Raw genomic sequence first — 24,085 nt, 5'->3', positions numbered from 1 at the left:
ACTCCAGCCCTGAAAGTGTTCGATGCAGTACCCGCCGGAGGAAGCCGAGGAAGGGGAAGGCCTCCACTCCGTTGGAGGGACCAGGTGGAGAGCGACCTGGTTACACTTGGGATCTCCAACTGGCGCCGAACTGCGAAGGAGAGAGACAGGTGGCGCACTATCGTCGATTCGGCTATAACCGGCTAAACGGTTGCAACGCCAATCACATACACATACATTGGCTGAAATACTGCAGTCAGCCACAGCTACATATATACATATATATGTACATATGTATAGGTTACCCACTCCGTTGACCATCTACAGTATTAATTACTTAATTTGAATTTACAACCCCACCCAACAACCACAAGCTTTGCCGTATATATGTATAATGAATTGTGGCAGTTGCTGCTCCTGCTTTTGCCTTTCTTTATTATTTTGTTCTTCTTTCGTTTGTTAATATTGTTGGTTGGTAATGCTGTTGTCAATGTTGTCTTATGGCGCATTACACGCACCCAACGACACGCTGCCTGCCGGTAACTCCAAACATTAATTTACTATCAAAACAACAGGGCTAACATGGAACGAAACGGTACGGTAACGAGAGGTGTGGTAAAACAGATCAGATAACGAGGGGTCTAACGATGCCAATGCGCTTCCAATTGGATACAAGTACAAGTTGCGGCGGCTGCCAGTTGTCGGTTTACATATACGTTTTTATAACAATAGCAAAAGTATAAAGATTCAAGGAAGGGATGGAGAATAGTATGGAGTGTGGCGTGTGCTCAAATTGCTGCCACGTGACTCTATTGTGATAGTGATGCCCTCGTTGTCTTGGTTAGATTTGGTACAAAAAAAGCATAATAAATTGCATTTAATTTGACTTCATTGTGGTACTCCTATTAAAATTGTTCAGGGTTCAGACGAGTACTCGACGACGGAAAGCAATTTCCAGCAATAAAATTATTACAATAGTTAGATAAGCTATTATCTAAGGTAAATATCTGTATACGCGTGCAGGCATATTATTTGTGTTATTTAATTGTAGTTAGAGTTATGAAAATTTTCGAAAATTGTCTAGCGATGTGAACTGTGCAATTTAAGGCATCCCCTTATAACACTCACTCGTACATTAAAGGTAGCCGTTTATGAAAGACGCCTTATCCGGTGGTGATTTAAGATTTTTAATAAGCTGTCAAAATGACGTCTAAAGCCAGTTATCCAGCTGTGCTGCTACGAGCAACTTGCAGGTTTATAACTTTGCCACTGACAACAGGATGTGTAATCAAAAATGCAAAAATGTAGCAAACTTTTATAATATACATACATACATATATACCACTTTAAAGCACAGCTATATTTAAAAATCCTATAGTGATAATTCTTAAATTCAACCTTATTATGCTATAGAAATAGCCTTTAAGTAATATTGTTTATCGATTCAAAGCTCAACTATGGTCCGATATGTTAAATATGTATGATTTCATCCAGGATCCAGTGAAATTCGATTTTTGAAATTTCTCATTGCTTCAAACATTATCTTCTATAATATAAAAATGAATCGCAAAATGTGTTGCTAAGCGCATAACTCGAGAACCGCTGAACCGATTTCGCAAATTCTTTGTTTAGAATGTTTTTAGAGATACCGGGACGGTTCTTACGGAGAGAAAATTAGAAAAATTGCCTGAAAAAGTCTTAAATCCACAATTTTCTAATCACCCATACAAACAATTTGTGTCGTTAGTCTCGAAAGGACCAAACCGATCTGGCTAATTTTAGTTTTGAAATAATTATGGAAGGTCAGGGAAGGATTAGAAAGTAAGTATATATCGAAAAATTGTGAGGAAGATAACAAGAAGATGATTTTATTTAAATTGACAACAATATTATAAAAAATAATAATAATAATAATATTTTGAAAGTTGTCATTGTTGCTTTGTTAAAATATTTTTATCATTGTTCAATTGTATAAGGCTGTGTCGATAGCCCAAAACAATTTGTAACAAGTAGGGAAAGGCAACCGAACATTTTATACTCTCTCAATTTATTGATAAAATTTTATTACGCACACAATTTGAAATAAAGTCCAATAAATTAACGAAAATCAGCATATACATATAGTACATGAGGGTTGAGGTAATTCCTGAACCGATTTCACTCATTTTCAACGCCCAGTTATTATGGGAATAGGGGCAACTTGGCACTTGTTAGTAGGCAGACAAACGGCAAATCGGCCTTGACATTATTTTGGTGAAGCCATTAATTTTGGTGAAGCCATGATTCTGTTGGCAGGTGATTTTCGCCAAACTATTCCTGGATCAACTGTTGCTGATGAACTAATCACATTCCTAAAATCATCTAATTTAACAAATAACATACGATTGTTTTTCCAACAATATCATACTGCGATTGTAGAAATAGTTGAAAATGGTAGCAACGCAGTTGACACCTCTATGGATTAATAACATTTTTAACGGGTTTCTGTCACTTCATGGCCTCGAAAGAGGAGCTTATTCATCGTATTTTTCCAGACATGAAACCATAATATAATAAACATAAATGGCTGATTGAATGACCTATATTGGTGGTAAAAAAACAAGGATCTCTTTGATCTTCATGCGACAATTTAGAATTTCGTTAAAGGAGAGTTGACACAACTCTAAACTAGGATGACATATTAAATTATCCCACAGACTATTTAAAATGGCTGGACTATCCCCACTCACTTGCAATTAAAAGTAGTGTGAGTTGTCTTCATGCTGCGTAACATAAATCAACATCAAACTTTGCAAAAGAACAAGACTGGCTGTGAAGAAGGTAATCAATATCGTCACCAAAGCCAAGAAAAAGCCAACTATGAAAGTTAGTCATTTGTTACTTTCTCCAATATTCGATTAAAAAAATCAAAGTTTTACAAATTATGATGATTTACGCTTAACACAGATCCTCAATGATGTCTATCAATCATTTTAAAATTTATCGGCTATAACGTTTTCGTCTTTATGCGTAAGAATTTTTTCTCTGCATTGAAAGATTTACTAATTTAATGTATACTATACCTTAGCCACCAAAAACGTGTGGCCGGGTCTGCTAGTTATTATTATAATTAATTAAAAGTTGATTGATTTTTTATCAATTGTTCTGATTTCAGGATGGCGCGATTCTCTTCTATCAATACCGAAAAAATGGCTTTCCACTGCAGAGTCGGTCGACGAATTTGGCTTTCCCTGCGTAAGTATCTTCATTGTATGTATGTATGTGATTAACGTTGCAACCGTTTAGCCGGTTATAGCCGAATCGACGATAGTGCGCCACTTCTCTCTCTCTCTCTCTGATCTTACCGATGGAAAATTGGCGAAACCGATTAACAACAACGCCTACTTCCCACATAATACAATTTTGATTTCCATCGGATGCGTTTACTTAATAATATATAAATCAAGAACCAATGAAGATAGCGGAACATAAACTTAACACAAATACTGTATTAGAGTTGTGACATCACTCATTTCAAAATTGTCGAAATCGGACAATACATTTTCAGGGCCCCAGATATTGAACAAAAAGGCCTCGGTGATTTTTTACCTACAATACCGATAAATCTCTCAGATATTTTAAAGAAATTCAAAGTAAATCTTGTTTCTAATAATGTAACTCTGTGTCAAAAATTAGTGAAATCGGGTCATACCTGTGCTAGCTGTCATATACCTATGATTATTATATTTAAAATTATTTCGAAAAATTGCAATATCGTTATAATCCAAGTAATGCCCTCGAGTACAACTTTTCATTGCAAAATTAATAAGAATTTTTCAGAAAAAAGAATGTTTAAATAAAACCTTGCGAACTTTTCAGCTTATCTGTTATGTTAATAATATATAGCGAAATACATACATATGTATCCTCTAGCTTATAAGCAATTACTTATTCTAACAGAAATTCTCACGTCTACGAATTTGTGCATACTCTTACAGACAAATTTATTCATGTTATGCACACAAAATCTCCTTATATTGACACAGTCCTAAACAAATACGCTACCTCAATACGTCACAAAAGCCAAATATGTACCCATGTGTATATATAGTATAGTTCCGTTTAACTCTCAACCCCCAGTAATCCTATTTGTTATAATTAGTAATGTAAAGAAAATGTATACAAGTCTCTTTGGCTATCTCAGCAAAACTCCCATTTTCGGATTTCTCAATTCCACCTTCCATCATTTCTTTTCGCCAATTTAATACAATAGATTTCTTGAAATTGACTTTGGGTTGACGTGTTTACTTTCCTCAAATAACGGCAATCAATTTGACAACATTAAACAATAACAAGTAAGGAAGGGCTAAGTTTGGGTGTAAGCGAACATTTTATGCAATTTAATTATTTAATTTCATTAAGATAACACACAATTCATCCCGTATATTCGGCGTCAAGTCCACTGGTGCAATGAAAATCATTAAATGTAATACATATATGAGGGCTAGGGCATTTCTCCAAGAACACACTTAATATTGCTAAGATATCTCATATATTAACCGATACATGTACATATGTATAGGGTACAAAGTCCGCCGGAAGTTTGAAAATCCTTATATGAGGTACGTGGGTGCTAGAGAAACTATTTACCTAATTTTTTTCATTTTTAGCACAGATACCCACTATTAGAAGGAACACATCTCCTTTGAATTTCTTTAGATTATCTGAGAGATTTACCGTTATTTTCGATTAAAGTCAGCCATAATCTCTGATGTTCTCATGTTCTGGGGCCTTGAAAAGTTATAGTACGATATCGTCGACAGGCACCCGAACTTAGCTCTTCCATATTTGGTTAATTTGTAATTATATTCTTTGATTGCAGGCACTACCGAAAGTACCAGTCCCACCTTTGGAGGAGACCATGGCTAATTACATACGTGCCATTGAAGCATTCACGACACCGGCAAAACTCGAATGTACGAAACTTTTGATTAAAAAATTTACCGCACCAGAAGGTATTGGACAAAAATGTCATCAATACTTAATGGAGAAACGTGAAGCTGAGGATAATTGGGTGAGCTCTTACTATATAATAAGATATGTTAAGATTGGATTTGGAGTTTATACGAAAAACCAATATTCTACAACCAAACATTACTTGCTAACAATTGGTTAAATTAGTTAGGTGTTTCAATAATGGGTTGACATATTTACACACTCTCGAATATAAGATCTTTCTTCAAAAAACAAAGTAATATCATAGACCTCAGATCAATATTCACAGTGGGAGGCAGTAAGTGTCATTTTAAAAAAACTTCAAAAAAAAAACATTGTCTCTATTGGCAAAAAACTGGAACAGTCGATTTTTCAAACTTTTCTTGAGACGAAAACGACTATAAGATAGATGAGTAATAACTTCCCAACCAAAATGCCGGAAAGTTTCTGGCGAGTTACTATAGATGTGTGTAGCCTGACATCTTGGATGAAAGGAACACAACTCCTCTCCTATTGACTAAAGCTGGCCGCTTGAGTTCAATTGTTTCCATCAGACGGTCTAATTGTTCACATTATAGGTCCTAATCAATGGTTTGACCGTAGGTTAGCACCTCAGCTTAAATGATTCCCTGCAAATCCTACCAAATACATCCTAACTGCCAATCATGTCTTGAGCACCGTTTTTGTCGGCACACTGCGGATCAACCACTACCGTTTTCATTTGCAATTATCGTTAATGAACCACTTTTCATCACGAGTACTCAACTGCTTCCGAAATGTAACGATTTTTTTGCGTCTCGAGTGTCGAAATTCGATAAGAATATTTCCGTTAATTCGTGTGGCATTCATACACCGAGCATCCGAGATTTATCGATATTTTCGGGGGAACGGAATGGAATCAAAGGAAAAATTGCGCTTCATTGGCTGTTAGAATATCAGTTCATTGTACAAAATTTCAGCCTGTCTGGCATTTTCACCTGAAAGTTGTGTCAAAAGTGGATTACATTGTTCTAGAGCTTTTCCTAACCTCCATTGACTCAATATTATGATTTAACATTACACCGTATATATCGGTTAGTGGGCAGTTAACTTAATAAAATTATAAGATATATTATTATATTCATATTCAGCGCGGCATTTCACAATGAAATAACAGATTTAATTGAGCAATTTTTCAGACCAGCACAGTATTTATTACTTTCGTTCTGAAATACATAAAGAAGATTCTTTGCAGGTATTAAGAGGGAAATATTTTTTTAATTGAATTGAAGTGCCTAAGCGATCGGAGGAGTAATATTAATTGATGGTGGAGTTGGTTCTGGTGTTGGAGGTTGAGGTACACCTGGGACATTAGTTACTGGTGACGGTGGTCCAGGGATTGGAGTTCCCGGGGGACCTGGAGGTGTCGGAACTCCAGATGGTGGTGTGGGCCCTACCGATGGAGGTTGCCCAGTTGGAGGATTTTTAGGTGGTCTAGTTACAGGTGCTTTAGTTGCAGGTGGTGCTTTAGTTACAGGTGGTCTTTTAGTTGCTGGTGGCTTCGTAACAACTGTAGTCGGATAGTATGGTGTTGGTAAAGATGATGCTGTTGTTGCACTGCCATTACTACCACCACTGCCAATAGGTACACAATTGGGTGGGTTTTGTGTTTTCAGATTTTCACATGGAGGTGCCGGAATATATTGGTTACAATAGTTGCATTGTTGATATACATAGGTAAAATATTCCCCGCTTGGACATGGTGTCAACACTGGATTTCCCACGCCAAAACAGGTATAGTATGTGCTGAGATTGGCATAATTAGGCCATTTAATATAAATATCATTTAGATCACAAGCCGGCTTCAGTTGTGTAGTATAGGTCCTCAGATTGCATTGTGCCGCAACGTAATGTACCGCTAATATGGCGCAAAGAACTCCAAATGCTGAAAATATTTAATATGGATATGCATGATATTTCATATCTAAATACATATATAAATCTATATAAAATATGAAGGAATTAATGATTTTAAGAATTAAAAATACTTGTACTTGTAGTCGTTTTTTGAATTGGTTAATAAGTCAAAATCACATTAAAGGATAATAAAGAATTTAGATATTGGAATATATTCGCAACTCAACTGAACTCACTTGTCTTCATGTTGTCGTCGTTGTACTGTACGCTTTGCTGGGAACACTGACTTCAATCACCCGTTCAATCCGTTTATATGCGAATTCATGCCGTATAGCAATCAGTCGTTTGGCAAGCAATTTTAATCAGCTTGTTAAGTCTTGTTAATGCCAAAGCTTGTAATTGTGCGGCAAATGACATTTCCCATTCAGAAACTGATTTGGAACATTTCTTTATTAAAACTAATCTTCTACAGACTCACTCTCCGTATGTATGCTTGTATGTATGTATATATGTATGTTTGCTTGATACCTTATCACCTAGCAAGTGTGTGAATTTGGTAATTATACTGCTTATCAAAGGTTGAAGTAATATTAACATGTGGTATGTGAAATTCGTAAGATGACGTTTTAACAAACGTTAACTTCCAACAAAAATCCGGAAGCAATAAAATAACAACGAATGTCTCGAAATGATTATTTCATATATATTTACATAAGTGCACTGGCTTTGAAATGTGAATGCCGATTTCCATCATACCAATAAATTTCCATATGTATTTTTGTCCGTCCGTCCTTCCGTTCGTGCTAGCGATCTCGTGTCTAAAAGTTGAAATCAACTTTTGGTGTTTTAAAGTGGAGTCCACGCTCTAGTAGATCAAACATTTAAATTCACTTTCACTTTGCAATAGCCAATTCACATATCAATGAAGATTGAAATTAAGCACGAATATCGAAATCGGACTAAATCTATCTAGTTTCCAGATACCAAAGCTGACATTATGCCGAAAATAAAATCTCTTCAGTATTTCTCAATCACCAAGTAATTTTTTTAACATATAGCTTTAGGCAGAAATCATTATATTATTTACTAGCAGACCGCTCCGTAAAATGAAGAAAATTCGAATATGAAATTTTATTTTATTTGCAATGAGCTAAAACTTGATTACGAACACTAGTTTTTGGTGTCCGATGTCTTTCTCTATGATTATGAAGGCGTTGGGAACGCTCAGAGTTCGACGCCCTAGTGCGAGCTTGTATATTTCTAATGTTTTGTTCTTCAAGCCGTTGCACACGCTCCGTACTCGACTCTCAAGCGCGTACTTGGGAGGTTTTGAAATTTTATTCAGCAAGCAGCTGCGAGCTCTCGTTACTGACTCTCTGGCACGCGATTGCGATTGCGATGCGAAGAAAATGACTTGCACTAGGGTTTTCTGTCTCAGATTAAGATTCTCCATCACGGAGTCTATTTGATACCCTCATCTGGGAACCAAAGTAGAGATTCTAGCAATATAGTCTATGTTACTCGGGGTGAATGTAGCTTTCCAGTGGTGAAAGAATTTTTGAAATCGGCCCAGTAGTTTTTGAGTTTATTATTACAAACATACATACAAATCTTTCCTCTGTATAATGGTAGTATAGAATATCCTCAAATTCCAAGTTTATATGTGCTAAATTTTGTTTCAACACCTAAGTGGATGCTTGGATTAGCTACAATACAATATACATACAATATCGTCTTTAAATTAAATGTAATTTAACAGTTTAAATGTCATCAATTAAATTTGTAAATGATCTTAATTCAACATAAATGCGCAATTAGTTAATTGTTGCCATTGCAATTAGTATTGTTGCCATTAACTCATATCCAATTGGTATTCAATTTCAAATTGAGTCTATCAAAAAAGTGAATAAGTTAATTCTTCAATTGTGTGATTAATTATTAGTCCAATTAGTATTTAATTCACAATAAATTGTATCTCAATTTATCAGTCTATGATGCAATTAACTAATCACATAATAACCAATTGGTATATATGTAGTAATAAATTAAGTAAGTGAGTTGAATTGTTCAATTTATATTTAATTGAGGCTCAATTTAACTCAAAACATTTTAACTTTTAATTAAAAACTTTGTTTTCTCAATTTACTATGCAATTACCTAATTGTCCAATTAATAATAATAATTAGTAATTAATTTTCCATACAATGATGCATTAAACTAATTGCGCAATTAATACTAAACTGAGGAGCTGCTTTGTAGCCAAAATATTATCAGCAATGGTGCCAAATGTATTATGTAGCAAATGAGTGGTTGACCTTGTAAAATATTTAAAGTATTTTTGAATAATCCCGTAGTGGGATGATGTACATAACAGTAGATGCAGTTTAGACTTGCTGAGATAACATATGAGACATATGTTTGTTTGTTTTCTAACCCAAAGGACTATAAAGGACTATTACATTGACGCAATTTCTAATGTGCAATCTGACATAACCTATATGTGTTCAAAAAAATTGCCTTACCTCTAAAACCGCATAAACTAGAGCTATGAATGTTGGATGTCAAAATTCTGAGAGTTTATTCTTCTAGACATTCTTCTTCTTCTATGTAAGGACGAATAAAAATGGCAAACCATTGTAATGAGGGTTAATAGAAAGCAGCAGATCAAGGTTCCGGTACTCGAAAATTTTGCAATCAAGTTTATGCTGCAGACGTAATGTGGTTAATCAGTTTATTGTATTTATGTAGTATTGAAATTCCGCTTATTTAACTGACTGTGTACATAACGTTACTTTGAATGAGGGGTTAGTTACAAATTAAATTGAAAAGTTTATATCTTATATTGTATTCTACTCTTTAACTGGTGCTGGCTTTTGGGCCTTCTTGGCCGTTGGTGGTTTTTTTACCGCTTTTGGTTCGTGGTTTTCTGGAACCTGTTGTTTTTTTGAGGGTTGAACTGGTTTCTTCTTATTATCTGTTGGGGCCGGTTGTTTCTTGTTAGGTGCTGCGGGTTGTTTCTTATTTGGTGCTGCGAGCTGTTTCTTTCCGGGTACTTGGGGTTGCGGTTTGACGGGCTTCTTGACAACTGGTGGTGTTGGTGCTGGTGTGGGTGGTAGTGGCACATCGACACCGGGAGCTATAGGTTTAATAGGTAACGATGGCGGCATTTCTGATAGTTCCTCTTTAGTTTCGATAGGCCCTTCACTTTCCTTGACATCACTTTCATGTGGTAGTTCATGAGTAATTGGCTTGGGGTGTTCACCGCTTATAACAGGTGGGTGTTGAGGAGCCAAAACAATTGATGGCTTATCTTCGTTGGAGTATATTGGCTTAGGCAGTAACGAGAAATCAGGTGTCATTGATGAACTAGTTGGTAAAATGTTCATTGGTGGTGCGGGAATGTATCTTCCGGGTGATGTACACGATTGCAGTACAAATGTGAAAAGTTCGCCATGTCCACAGGACATCTTAAGAGATTTACCGCCAATGCGATTGCACATGTAGAATTCCGAGCTACTGTGATAGCTTGGCCAACGTATACCCATCTCATCTTTAGTGCATTGTAGCTCATAATCTAAGCCTTGTGCCACATTTGCCAGGCAGAGAGCCGTTAGGGTCAGCGCGAATACTAGTGAGGTGAAAAGTTTTTATTATTAGTTACAGTTTATTTTATAATGAATCGAATTTAAGTTGTTTACTTTTCTTTTTTACTGTTAAGTTTGTTTTCTTTCTATTTTATAACATATATTGAAATTCGTCAGACCGCCTACCTTTCATTTCTGGCTCTGTTTGGTGTCCTGCTGCTGCTGCGTTCCGAGCGTATCCAAATGAAATTGATGAACTGTTTGATTGTTACAAGTGTTCTCATTATTTATAGTGATATTTTTATTTTTTATTTTTGTTCTTGTCGCAGCTATTATTTCATGACCGAAAATATTGCTATGTAGATAGCGATCTGATTGATTTTAATTGTATCAGAAAATTTGTCAATCTTATCTTTCCGATAGCATTTCTTTTTTGTTTTTGTTTGTGTAAATACTACAACACATTCCAGAATTTTGTTGCTTGTTACAACACTCGTAAAATTATATTCGATTAGCATGAACTACCAACGTGGGTCCACTAAGGTTGCCAAGATTTTATGCGTGGTAACGGAAAAGGCCACACCTAAAACAAAAATTACAACTGAAATAAATGTACGTCTATATCATAATTATGACAACAGCATCTTAGATAACATGAATTTCATTGAGGCAAACTAAATTTTATAGTCATAGTTTTATTTTTGGGAATTTTAAAGCACATTTTTTGACTTGTTAATTTATACACGCCATATAAACCAAATTATGAAAGGTATATTTTACATTTTCACAACATTTTTTTTAAATCAGATCTTCTATGTCTGCGTACACCCCAAAAAATTTAAAATAAAACTTTCAACACTATTTGTTCGACCATTTATGTATATAGTATATTCAAATAATTATCTTTTTAAACATAAATAAACTCATTCACTTTAATAATCTATTTTTTCTATTATTTATTAACAACATTTTGTATTTTAGTTTTATTTTTAAAATCAATTCCAAATTCTGAGCATTTTCAGCCAAATTGTTTTAAAATGTTAATTTATAGACTCTGATTCAGAGCTGTCCATGTTTTACAACCCAAGTCCAATTTTCCTCCATATCAAATCTTTTCGCTTAAATCCAAATGCACAGAATTTACTCTCAATTGAGAATACTACATGATTCCAGAAGACAGTTGGCTTTGATATAACCTTATTAGCAACTGTTAGGCGCTTTTGCCAATGATTTATGAAATCATGGGTTTCTTGCAGGCGACTCTGATATGCTTATTATGATACGAAGTACTGCATAATCGGAAACCGATTTGGAAAAGCTCTCCTGGATCTGAAGCTGTGCTAAGTGAGCTGTCATTCTTGGATCACGCTGAAAAGACTTAATAATTGAATTCTGCTCGCGATCTGTTAACAATGGCGGGCGGACAGATCGACCATTTGGCAGGATACTGCCTGTTGAATTGGGTAGTGGAATGAGCTCTTCCAACTAGAGTGCGAATTTCTCTACAATATTCCCCTCTAAGAAATGTTTTAGAATTATTTTCCGCTCTCAAACTGAAATCTGTGATTGAAATCACCCCGACTTCGACTATTGATGTTTTCTGATGATGAAAATCTTAAAAAATCCCTACTAATTTCAAATTATCATTCATTCCCGTTTAAAATCCAAAATAACCTATAAAAGAGCTTAACAATCCAACTTTTTTTTAATGGAAATATAACTTTATTATTCGACATTTGTTGTGCTTCAATATTTCGATACAGGTTCGATATTATGAAGCCTCTAAACGTTTAAAGAAGTTAAATGTTTTCAATCGGGAGGTCATCATTTGAGTAAAATCATTTTCGAGAGAGCCACTTTTGGAATCCGAGAAAGAAGAAAATGTAAAATGCACAAATATGGTGGTTAGGAAACACGTTTGTAATGTCATTTCGACAATATATATAGATCGTATCACATTTAGGACAACACCTATATCGGGCATTATTTTGACAGTATTCTAGTTGAAGTTAGTACGCTAACAAAAGATACGATCTCTCAGAGAGGTTCAAGTCTTTTCAACCAATCAAAAAGTTTTCAGGTTTTACATCATTAATTAAACTCCAAAGCAAAGGTCTTTTAATATATGCTCAGAAATTCAATTACTCGTGCTCGAATTGGGCATTTTACAAAATTATGATTTATTTAAAATTGAAGGAAATATATAAAATGGAAAATGGCACGATATACATATGTATCTAAAACCAGTTCTAATATTTTTTGCCTTTAACCCCTTTTATGTGAACAGACCTTAAATATAAATATTTAACAAATATCTGTTCAATTATTATACATATTTCTCAATGAGCTTGATTCTACGTGCACGAAAAACGTAGCTCACAACAAATATGCTGAGAGTATTGAGGGTTTTATCGTAACATCAATCAATTTTAGTATCACGGACGAACAGTGATAGTCATTAGGAAGATCAATGACATTGTGAAAACAATTTGTGATATTCGTACATACAGTTATCAATTTAAATTACGAGCATTTCTAATGACATTTTCGAATACAAATTTTTATTTATTGTTGAATTATCACAGTTGGAATTTTGTGCGCACTTCCTCTCATATCAAATGAGCTCTCTTTCACAACTATTTATCTGCGTATCTTCTACTCAACACCAATTATTCCTATCATATTCCGGTGCATATCAAAATCAACAAATTCATGTTTACATAAACATTCCATGTTCAGTATAGAAACATACATATATGGTATATACCATATTTGATCCATGATGAAATGGTATTATACATTCGAAATCTGCTCACGAACCCATATCTATATCATTCGTTCGCCGAAAGTATACCGTTTGACCTTAAACTCGACCAAATCGCTATACATGTTATATTGGAGAATGTTTGAACCAATTTTATATATTTTTTTTACAAATTTGTATCCAAAATAGAAGTGCTAGAGGGGGATATGGAATGATTGAGTTACTTATAGTTATTCTCAATAAGCTGACGGGAACTAATAGGTCTCAACTTCATAATGGGCGTATCTGTTGTTCTATTTGATGTTGAACATGCAATGATTTAATAGCACAGTCACACAAAAAAATTATTGGTTCTAACCTGGGGACCTTACTATGTGTATCTTATGTCTTTGAGATCGAGAATCCGAAGCCTATTTCGCTCAGTTCAGTTCAGGGTTTTGACATAACCTCAAAAAATCAATAAGGCGGACAGCGTTATTAAAAATTCATCGTATATGCTTGAAACTTGCTACTCGGTGATTTTCGGGATCACGAATTACAAAATGGCTGATCCAAGATGGCAGACGCATTTTTGAAAAATTCAACGGATTCGCTTGAAACCTGTTACTCTGGGTATTTTCGGGGTTGCTGTTGTTGCTTGCTTTCCAAAAATTGAGAATATTTCTTAAATTTTGCCGGCAATATTTCTTTACAGGCCTACAATTATTGGTTAAATGACATGTACATGGATGTCCGTTTGCCGCTACCAATCAACTCAAATCCCGGCATGCCAATGCCACCCGTCCGTTTTACAACGGTGCACGACGTGGCGCGCTTTGCAGCACTCCTATTGAGCGGCATCATGCAGCATAAGGAATTACTGGACAGGTATGTATTAACCGATATAAATCGCATGAAACATTAATATATACTAACAAACTCATATGAACGCGTATAGCGGCAATTTACCCAACGATCGCGCAGGTTCTCGTGAGAAAAACCAACCACTCTGCATGGCACAATACTATCGACCGCTGGGTTCATGCCGCATACCCGGTTTGGAACGCGACACCCAATACATAGCTGAGCGCGGTGAGAAGTGTGACGAACATGTGATTGTCGTTTGTCGCAATCAGATGTATTGTATTAACTTGAAAACCAGTAGTCGTGGCAAAATCTCGGAGACTGAAATCGCTTCAAATATCTTGTATGTACTCAGCGATGCACCCTGTTTGCCAACAAAACCACCAATGGTGGGCCTACTTACTGCCGAGGAGCGCACACGTTGGGCCACAAATCGGAATTTACTGCTCGAGAATGAAGTCAATCAGAATAGTATTTTGCTGATTGAGAAAGCTTTATGTATGCTGTGCATCGATGAACCGCTACCGAATACATTCAATGCGTATACATTCACCGGCGCCACACCAACCGGTTATTTAGTTGGTGATCGCGATGATACGAATATGTTGCACGAAATGATACATGGCGGTGGTAGCGCTTACAATTCTGCCAATCGTTGGTTCGACAAAGTACTACAAATAATCATCTGCACAGACGGTACTTGGGGTATTAACTATGAGCATTCCTTTTCGGAGGGCGATGCCATTGTGAATGTCATAGAGAAAATCTATAAAAATTTGGAAGAAAAGCAATCGGCATGCAATAGTGTACCGTCGGATCCGACACCCGAACGTATACCATGGGTCATAACACCGCAAATGGAGGAGCGTATTAAACAGGCTGCCGTCGCAGTCGACAAGTAAGTGTTGCAGGGTCGGGTAATGAATAACGGCAATTTATATGAAATACTAACAATTACAGGGCAATCGGTGACTTTGATTTGTATGTGTACCGTTACAAAGGTTATGGCAAAAACTTCATCAAGCAATGCAAATGCAGTCCGGATGCCTTCTTGCAGCTCATGCTACAGTTGTCCTATTTCAAGTAAGAGTGAAAGACCATTAATTAATATTGAATTATACTCTATTTGTTTCTTTAAAACAGATTATATGGTCATTTCGTAGCCACATACGAGAGTGCTTCCACACGGCGATTCTTGTTGGTATGTAAATATATATTGATATATATATATTCTATATGCATATGTATAAAATCCTTTTTCTTTAGGGTCGTGTCGATTGCATACGCGCTTCCCACAATGAGGCACTGGAATGGGCCACAGCCATGTGTCAAGGTGAAGGCGCCAATGTGCCCTTGGAAAGTGAGGGCGAGGATGATGATGCGCGTAAAGTTAAATTCAGCATTTATAATGTAAGCACTGTTGAGCGTCTTCATAAGAGATACATCATTAATGATTTTTTTTTTAATTTTTCTCCTAAATAGAAAGACAAGCTCAAAGAACTTTTCCGCATTGCCTGTAATCGTCAAACCGAAATAATGGTGCAAAACATACTCGGTCATGGCATCGATATACCGTTGTTGGGTTTACGTGAAGCCAGTAAAGAATTCAATAACGGTCAGGTGCATGAGCTCTTCAACCATGAAACGTTTAAAACTGCCAATATTTTCTTGTTGAGCACAAGTCAGGTATGTTTACTTTTTCCATGTTAGTATTGCAGTACTTTCATTATATTTCATTCATTACAATGCACTGCACTTCTTTAATGACACACCCAAAGACTTGCACAACTTATTATGTTGGCATAAATTGAACGATCTTTCGTACAATTGCTTTGTTAAACAAATATTTATAACAAAAAAAATCTATACATAAGTCTACGCCAAAAATATATTTAACTTTGATCGGGGCTTAAATTTTGTTTTGGAATTATTCCTTCGAATTGACTACGGTCGTCTAATCGTTAGCATGAATGCATTAGATAAGAGAGGGAGCACATTGCATCGAGACAGAGAGCAGAGAAAGAAAATCCGGAGGTGTTTATGCTTCATGCCGCTCTTGTGCACGGATGAAATAGAGTTGGGATTGTTTAAAGAGCACAGAACTAGAAAATCTTTTATTTCTGTTACGTTATTTATATCGAAAAACTCGTTAAGTACAGTCTACAATAAAGAGTGATCAGTTCTCAGAATCAAATAGATAATTATGGAGAGAAGTTGTAGAGCTCTCATTCTTCTAAAATTACATGGGTTAAAAAATCTAGGACCTTTGATTTGATAGGTCTTGCGATTAATCTGTCCCAGCATATTTAACGGTCAAGTACCGGTTTGGCAATCTTCTTCGTAATCTTAACTATGTTAATGTTAAGACTAAAGAAGGTTGTAATTCCAGAAAAGTGAGTTAGTTAACATCATTTAAGTCTTAAAAGCAGGTATAGGTCGTATTATTACCGTTTTAATGTAAATAAAAAGGAGTTCGGCATTATGGGGCACGATTTTCGAACGTCGATCAAGAATACATCTGTACGGATTTGTGGGAGTGAATGAAAACTAGATACATAAATTAAATAGTTGAGTTCAATCGAAAGCTCGTCGTGTGATTGTTGGCCGGTAAAACTTCTCTAAAACGCACGAAACCACAACGGAGATGGCCTGCAATATGTAGTAGTATATTAAAAGGAAATGAGATATAGTTTTAATAAAAATTTAGATAAGTTCAATGCTTAATTGGGGAACTAAAAACCCATCACCCCAGTTTTATAGATCAATTGCTCTTACAAAACTCATAAAAAATTAGAATTTTTCCAACAACATTAGGTTAGGTTAGGTTGTCCTTTGTGATACCAAAAAACACTCCTAATGGATCAAAAGCCCTCATGATTCGGCAAAGCGCTTGCAATCTAAGTAAGCACTTCTATGATCGCCCCGAGATGGACCTTTAAATTTAAAGTTACTCAGGATACAACGCTAGGAGGCGATACGCCCTACATACCTTTGTTCCATTTTCCATTTGTTTTTATTTTTATAATTTTTATAACAAATATTTGCAGAATATTATTTTTTATATCACACTATCTTTATTTATCATTTGTGTATCGTATATACAAAATTCATCAATATTTGCAAATTTAAGCCTAACTTTTAGAAGCACTGTTCTCTATATTTTTTTCACCATGCACTTGTTGTGTACACCTGTACTTTGGTATTTCAGTTTCACACTCAAGGACACACGAATCTCAAACAGCACACATGTGTGTATATAGTATGTCGCTTGCACAACACCGAGCAGCACTGCACTCTTTTATTTGTTCACTATGCACCATTTAGATTATGCTAAAGCACAACGCACTCGACAACATGGAAGCCACACGACTGTACTTACATATGTATTTTGTAATTGCAATATAGAAATAGATACATATAAGGCAGTGTAAGTCTTTTTTTGGCACTACAAACAATATACTATGTACATAAGTACATATGAGAGCTGTGTTCAAAAAATAACGGGAATTTTCAAAAACAAATTTTTACAAAATTCCAATTTTCAATTTTTTTATTTTTTTTTTATTAGTTTGATATTCAAAATAACGGGAATTTAAAAAAAATTTAGAAAATACCAATTTTTAATTTTTTTTTATTTTGTATTATTTTTTTTTAATATTAGTTTGATATTCATGCCCCTAGAGAACTACACAATTTTCTATATACATATATTATATTCAAAAATAAGAAGAACCTTAAACGAGATATCGTTGAAAGAGCTAAAGGCTATCACAAAAATCGAAAGATGTGTTTCGACGGTTCGAAGGAGTGCATGATATCGAATGGGGACTATTTTGAAGGCGATACAATTAATGTAGACGAATGAATAAAATAAAAAAAAATCCCGTTATTTTTTGAACACACATTTATATCGAATTTGTATATGTATATAACGGAGAATGTGCTTTAAATACAAATTCATCCAACATACTTGCAAATAATTAACAGGTGGCAACAAAATCAGACGCTTTCATGGGTTATGGCGCAGTAACGCCACGCGGCTATGGCTGCTCATATAATCCGCATGCTGATGATATTACCTTTTGTATATCCGCATTTTATTCCTGCGAGGATACAAGCACAACGCGCTTTGCCAAATCGCTCAAAGAATCGCTGGACATGATGAAGGATCTCATGCAAGATGAAACGGACCAAAAGAAATGAGCCACAATACGAGACGAATAGTCTTAGCAACAACAATTGACGCGTGACGTGTTGGTGTATAGCTAATATACAAAAAAAGAAACGTTAAATAACAAGCAAGAAAGTAACAAATATACTTATACATATCAGCAAGCGTACCTTAACATTGTAATTAACTGCGTTGAAATTAGTTAAATGTACTCGTATTATACTCAAATAGAAAAGTGTTATACATACTATATATATATATACACATATATATATAATATACAGCTATATGTATGTATGTATGTAATAGAAAAATTTATGAAATTGTTGAAAATCTTATTGTTAGTTGAAAAAATATATAATATATATACATATATATATCTATAGTAGGGGAAAGTGGGCATAAGCCAATCACAATTGTATGTGTATCTGTATGCACAAATAAAAACTATTATCGTTGAAGAAAAAATTATAGTAGCAAATTATTGCTCTTGGAAACATTTGCAAATTAAATGAGACACCACAAAAAAAAAAAAAGAAACAAGAGAAAGCTATTAAGTGGGGAAGTCCCTGTGAAAATCTAAAAATCGGTGATTTTTTTAAATATTTTTAAAGGTGATGAAATAATTTTAGTGTTTATAAACTTTAACTCAATTCTATTGCTTTTTTCGAGAGTACAAAAGTATTTTTTCATTTCATACACAATTTTGTCCACAAACTTATGTGAGATCTCGCATTATTCTAGTGCAACACTACATCTCTTCTATTGTTCAATTCTGGTCCCTTTTGTTTGAGTGTATCACTCAATTTGTCCAGCTGATCGCAATAAACTTCAGATTGATTCGCGGTATTGCCGGATAAAAGCTCAAAATAAACGATCCCTTTGAAATTCCACCAAACAGACAATATCGAACTTCGAATTGAAATGAGGGTCAAGCACTGGTCGATTAAATCGATTTATATCGATCTTGGAAATTTGTGTCAACATTAACCCAACAAAATTTTGTAGAGATCTGTTTGCATCCCAAACATATTCTCAACTGAAGATGTAATTTTTTGAGCCGAATTCTCGACATTTGCGGGAAATTTTGCCTTTCTTTTTTAATTCCAAGAAAAGTGCGGCTGAGGCTCATCGAATGCTTTCGGATACGTACGTCTACCTTTTATCGTCAGTAATTTCACAAATAAAATTTCACAGTCGTTAATGCGACGAATCAAATTTCGTTCTGTAAGAACATGTGGAACCCAAATGTCAAGCTCCGGAATTAATTCTAGACGTTTCATGTGTTTTTGAACGGTCGTTTTGGAAAAATTTAATCTTTCAGCAATCTCTCGATCTGTTATTCGAAGATTTGAAACAACCAATGACTTTATTTTATCCACGTGGGTTTCAAGAGACCTTCCAGGACGATCGAAATTGCCGGAACGAAATTTACAAACTATTTCTGGCATTGGCGTTCGGTCTTCTCCGCACACATCGCATAATTTTCGGCTTGCTTGAACTACACCAAACAAAAACTATTCCAAAAAATTTAACAATTATTTTTACAACAAAAACTTATATATAACAGCTGTTCAAATATATAACAGTAAAGTGGTTAAGTATGAAGTTGGCTGCGAAAAAATTCAAGAAACACAGTTGTTGACATCAAACAAAATTACTTAGTGAACGACCAATACCAGCTACCACTTCGTCAATATTCGATATCTTTGTTCCGCTGGTCAGCACACGCTCAGCAATTTATGCAAAAAAAATCGATTTTTTGAAAATTTTACATGGACTTCCCCCTTTAAATAACTATATATATAGTACATTATATTCAGTATATAGCTGAGTAAGAAATGGTTTTCACCAACTCAATGGCATGTTACATAACTGATTTAATAAGAAACTAAATGACTAAATGACCAAACAATACTCAGAGTGTTACAAACTACGGCTCTACTAAAAAAAATATACTAAATTTATAAATATATAAATAATTGCATATACATATTAGTATACTATATATAGTTGTGTTGCTTAACTCCAATCTTAATTAAAAGCGCATAAAATGTCCATTTGAACACCATTTGAACACCATTTGAACTAACCCAGCAAAGAGCATGCATTGCTGTAATCCAAATTTTTATTAGAAAAGAAATGGATTTATTTACTTATTTATATATATGTATACCGATATATTGCTCTACAGGTAACGAATTATTATAAAAAGTAGTTTCATTAATGGAAATGTTTGTGTTAATTGTCAACATGGGTAGCAAAAATATACTACAAACCTAGCGTCAATTAAATGTACAAGTAAAAAAAATTATATGTATACATACATATATATATTTACACAGATATATGTAAAAGCAGATATATGTAAACTTAGTGTTTGGCACAAAATGTTTAATGCTTTTCAGCACAATGTTGCGGAAATTACAGTATTATTTTAGTATTGGCAGTTAGCGGCAAAATCTAACCGAATGCTTATAGGGGTTCATAGAGCTTTTCAAATACTGAAAAGTCTTTCCTCTAATAATTGAGATCAGCCTGGATCTCGACGTCCACTCAAGCTAATAGCACACAACAATCTTATCTAATGAGGTTCTTATAATGTTCGAAAGAGTCGACGAAATAAAAGTACCGATCTGAATGTCCTCTGGAGTTATGGACTTTCTAAACGACGAACCTATTCATTCCAATATATAGAGGACGAATGTTTGTTATCATTCAAAAGAACATTCTTTGACATTTATTTTTTTAAGTTTATCTCTTTCAAAAGTTGGCCGCGGCTACGTCTCAGATGGTCCAACCATTGGTTCCAAATTTCGATGACTCGTTCGAGCATTTCGGCTGGTAACTGGCGAATGACACACGAGATGTTTTGCTCCAAGGCCTGAATCGAAGCGAGGTTATCCGGATAGTCTGTAATACATATCCCCACAGGAAACATTATAAAGATGTGATATCACACGAGCGGCTCAAAACGTGAAATTATCTGCTCACTGAAGTGTTATCTCAATAATCCCATTGATTGATGCGTTGTGTGGAAAACTGTGCCGTCTTGGTGAAACCAAAGGTCGGCGAGTTCACGAGCTTTAATTTCAGGCATCAAATAGTCGGTTATCATGGCGGGATAACGGTCGTCATTGACAGTTACGTCCTCACCGGCATCATTTTTGAAGAAATATGGACCGATGATTCCGTTGTTTTTTCTGTATTGCCAATTCATGCTCTTGAATCTCTACAGGTTGCTCTTCATCCTTAATCTGGCAATTTTGCTTGTTTACATACCCCTTGAGCCAGAAATGTGTCTAATCGCTAAATAGAATTTGGCTCGACAACGTCGGATCTTCTTGGAACTTTTTGAGAACCCATCGAGCGAAGCAATCTTGCTAGGGAAGGTCGGCGGCTTCAGTTCTTGCACAATCTGTATTTTGTACGCTTTCATTTTTACATCTCGAAGTAAAATGCGTCAAGTCGTTCCATATGTCAGTCCGTGTTGCTGCGAACGGCGCCTTTCTCATATTCTAAAGTATTATCATTTTACCGCTACTCACGCTTGTTAACGCAAAGTGCACAGCCTAAAAGCGCACTACACCAAAGAGTCTCAGCTTGTTTTTATTTTTTTTGTAGCAAACATACCCTGCAGGAAAAATAATAAAAAATTAAAAAAATATTAAAAAATTAAAAAAAAAAAAAAATAATATTTATTAAAAAGAACTTGAACGAAAAAAATATTTATATTTAATTCAATAACTCTCAGCTTCATAACATCTATGTTTCTGTTAAATTGATATGTTATATAAATATCAAATTCTGTTATAAAATTTAGGTTAAGCCATTGCTTTAGCAATATGTATACTCATATGTGACATGCCTACTACTAACTAAATGCAAATTGTTATAGACTTGAAATGAACCAATACATATCAGCATACAATTATGCATGCAGTATATATACTAAATACATATATATTATGAAGTATAAAATATATAATGAAAAGAAATCTTTTAGAACATTTAGCGTGAAATTATCTAAAGATAAAAAATTGTTTATGCATTTAGCAGTTATATTGGTAGATTGTTGTAATATATGTATGTAGCAGAAGAACTTGAAAATTGTTGAATTTTAGAAAAAAATAGTAATAATATGGCAACTTTATTGCTGAAAATAATAAAAAATAATTTGTTATTGTGTTCGTTGTTGCAGTTTCACTTAGCAAATATTCATGTGCATTTGGCAGACATTAAAAATGTGGAAAACTTAACGAAACTGTAATTACCTATGATCTATTATTGAGTTGTTTGTTAAAAGTTGCTGGTTTAAATATGCTAAAAGTTATGTTTATTTCTAAATTATTGTTGTGTGTTAACATTTAACTGTTTAATTGTCTACCCACTAATATATATATAAATTGACCTTTACATATATTAATGTATTTTGTGTAAACTGATTAAAAAGAATATATATACATACAAAACACAATTTTTTTTTTAATTTTATTGCTGGAAAGTGAGTTCTTTAATAACTATATGTTGTATTTAAAAATAATATTTCACAAGTAAGGAAGGGCTAAGTTCGACCATTTTATACTCTCTCAATTTACTTATTTAATTTAATTAAGATAACATACAATTCGAGCCACATATTCGGCATAAGGTCTGCTAGAATAGCGTATCTTCATTATTTATATATAGTATATGGAAGTTGGGATAATTCCTGTACAGATTTCAACTATTTTTGCCTAATCCATTTTACGTTCACTTAATTTAGCTAAGATATCTTCTATATTAACCGTTATATACGGTATAAAGTCCATCGGAAGTTTGAAAATCCGTGTATGAGGTATATGGGGGGCTAGAGAAAATATTGGCTCATCTTATCTTTTGATAATTTTTGGCAGAGACACTCACTATTAGAAGAAAAAAAACATCTCCTTTGAATTTCTTTAGAATATCTGAGAGATTTTCCAAATTAGTCGCAAGCTTTGAGGTTCTCATGTTCGATATTTGGGGCCTTGAAAAGTTATAGTATATGGGCTATATCACACTAGAAATAAAGTATTTGTGCAATGTGTTGTTCCGATATCATCACCGATGCTTAGCTTCAAAATTACGGTATATAGCGAAAGTAGGCGTGTTTGCGATTCGATTCAAAACTATAGCATTGGAATGACAAGGAAAGGTTACGAACCGAATTTCGTTGAAATTGATCGAGTTGTTTTTGAGTAATGGTTTTTCAACCAAAGGTAGGCGGACCCACGCCCATTTCAAATATTGTACACATGCAGTTTTCCCATTTGCCTATCAACAATAAAAAAAACCCAGAGCACCAAGGAATACGTACTACAAAAGGTTTCGTTAAGATATCTAAACTAACTGAAGTTACCGCTTGCACGAACCTACGGAACCGGAATTCAACTCACATCATCATCCCGATCATTTTGGTATATATAACTTAAGTATATATATTTATCGCGTTTAGTTTTATGAATAACAGATCATCATTTCGAAAGCAAAATTATCAAACTCTTTTCAAGAGTATTTAAAATATATAGAAAATTTAAAGTTGCTTGGGCATTTTCGGGCCTCCGTCTTAGCGGCAGCTTGCGTAAAACTTGAATAACAAAATAGCTTTATAATGAGAAAGAGAGTTATAGCATAGCGAGTGCGTAGTAATGACACACCTGCCTAAAGCACAAATTAACGCCTATGGTCTGAGAGGTTTTCACTCGCATATAACTATTGACCAATTGGGATCCATTGAGAAAATAACGGCACACAAATAATTCCATTGGTAGAAAATAATTCATCATACTGTATGACCACGTAAATACAATGTATGTATATGCATAAATATATTTAATCAATTCTAAATTTATT

General features: G+C 34.6%; 3 protein-coding genes across 6 annotated transcripts in view; 1 reads left to right on the top strand and 2 right to left on the bottom strand.

The window, feature by feature from the left end:
- LOC105220743 (choline O-acetyltransferase) overlaps positions 1-24,004 on the top strand; it is a 68,509-nt gene extending 44,505 nt beyond the window's left edge. Inside the window, exons 2-11 of one of the 4 annotated variants that reach the window (XR_008471067.1) lie at positions 3,134-3,213; positions 4,841-5,032; positions 13,892-14,064; positions 14,135-14,938; positions 15,001-15,123; positions 15,184-15,241; positions 15,307-15,450; positions 15,523-15,726; positions 17,249-17,467; positions 18,028-18,166. Coding sequence is in view for 3 of the 4 variants with exons in the window: in XM_029044475.2 (XP_028900308.1) it covers positions 3,134-3,213; positions 4,841-5,032; positions 13,892-14,064; positions 14,135-14,938; positions 15,001-15,123; positions 15,184-15,241; positions 15,307-15,450; positions 15,523-15,726; positions 18,028-18,243 (1,994 nt within the window). In the remaining variant the exon portion in view is untranslated. Of the gene's footprint in view, positions 1-3,133; positions 3,214-4,840; positions 5,033-13,891; positions 14,065-14,134; positions 14,939-15,000; positions 15,124-15,183; positions 15,242-15,306; positions 15,451-15,522; positions 15,727-17,248; positions 17,468-18,027; positions 18,801-22,412 lie in introns of those variants that run through there. The other 3 variants (XM_054230024.1, XM_029044475.2, XM_011197208.3) reach the window with 3 other exon arrangements.
- On the bottom strand, positions 6,111-7,245 carry LOC105220686 (peritrophin-55). Its single transcript, XM_011197130.3, has 2 exons — positions 7,086-7,245; positions 6,111-6,877 (listed from the first exon to the last, which is right to left on the bottom strand). The coding sequence occupies exons 1-2, from the start codon at positions 7,093-7,095 to the stop codon at positions 6,228-6,230; spliced, it is 660 nt and encodes a 219-aa protein (XP_011195432.1). The 5' UTR covers positions 7,096-7,245; the 3' UTR covers positions 6,111-6,227.
- Positions 9,564-10,764, bottom strand: LOC105220685 (uncharacterized). The gene is made up of 2 exons (XM_011197129.3): positions 10,620-10,764; positions 9,564-10,477 (listed from the first exon to the last, which is right to left on the bottom strand). The coding sequence occupies exons 1-2, from the start codon at positions 10,624-10,626 to the stop codon at positions 9,699-9,701; spliced, it is 786 nt and encodes a 261-aa protein (XP_011195431.1). The 5' UTR covers positions 10,627-10,764; the 3' UTR covers positions 9,564-9,698.
- Positions 24,005-24,085: the final 81 nt, after the last annotated feature.

The sequence above is a fragment of the Zeugodacus cucurbitae genome, chromosome 2, assembly GCF_028554725.1.
Source record: "Zeugodacus cucurbitae isolate PBARC_wt_2022May chromosome 2, idZeuCucr1.2, whole genome shotgun sequence".
Taxonomy (NCBI): domain Eukaryota; kingdom Metazoa; phylum Arthropoda; class Insecta; order Diptera; family Tephritidae; genus Zeugodacus; species Zeugodacus cucurbitae.
This window is presented reverse-complemented; position numbering and strand designations above follow the sequence as displayed.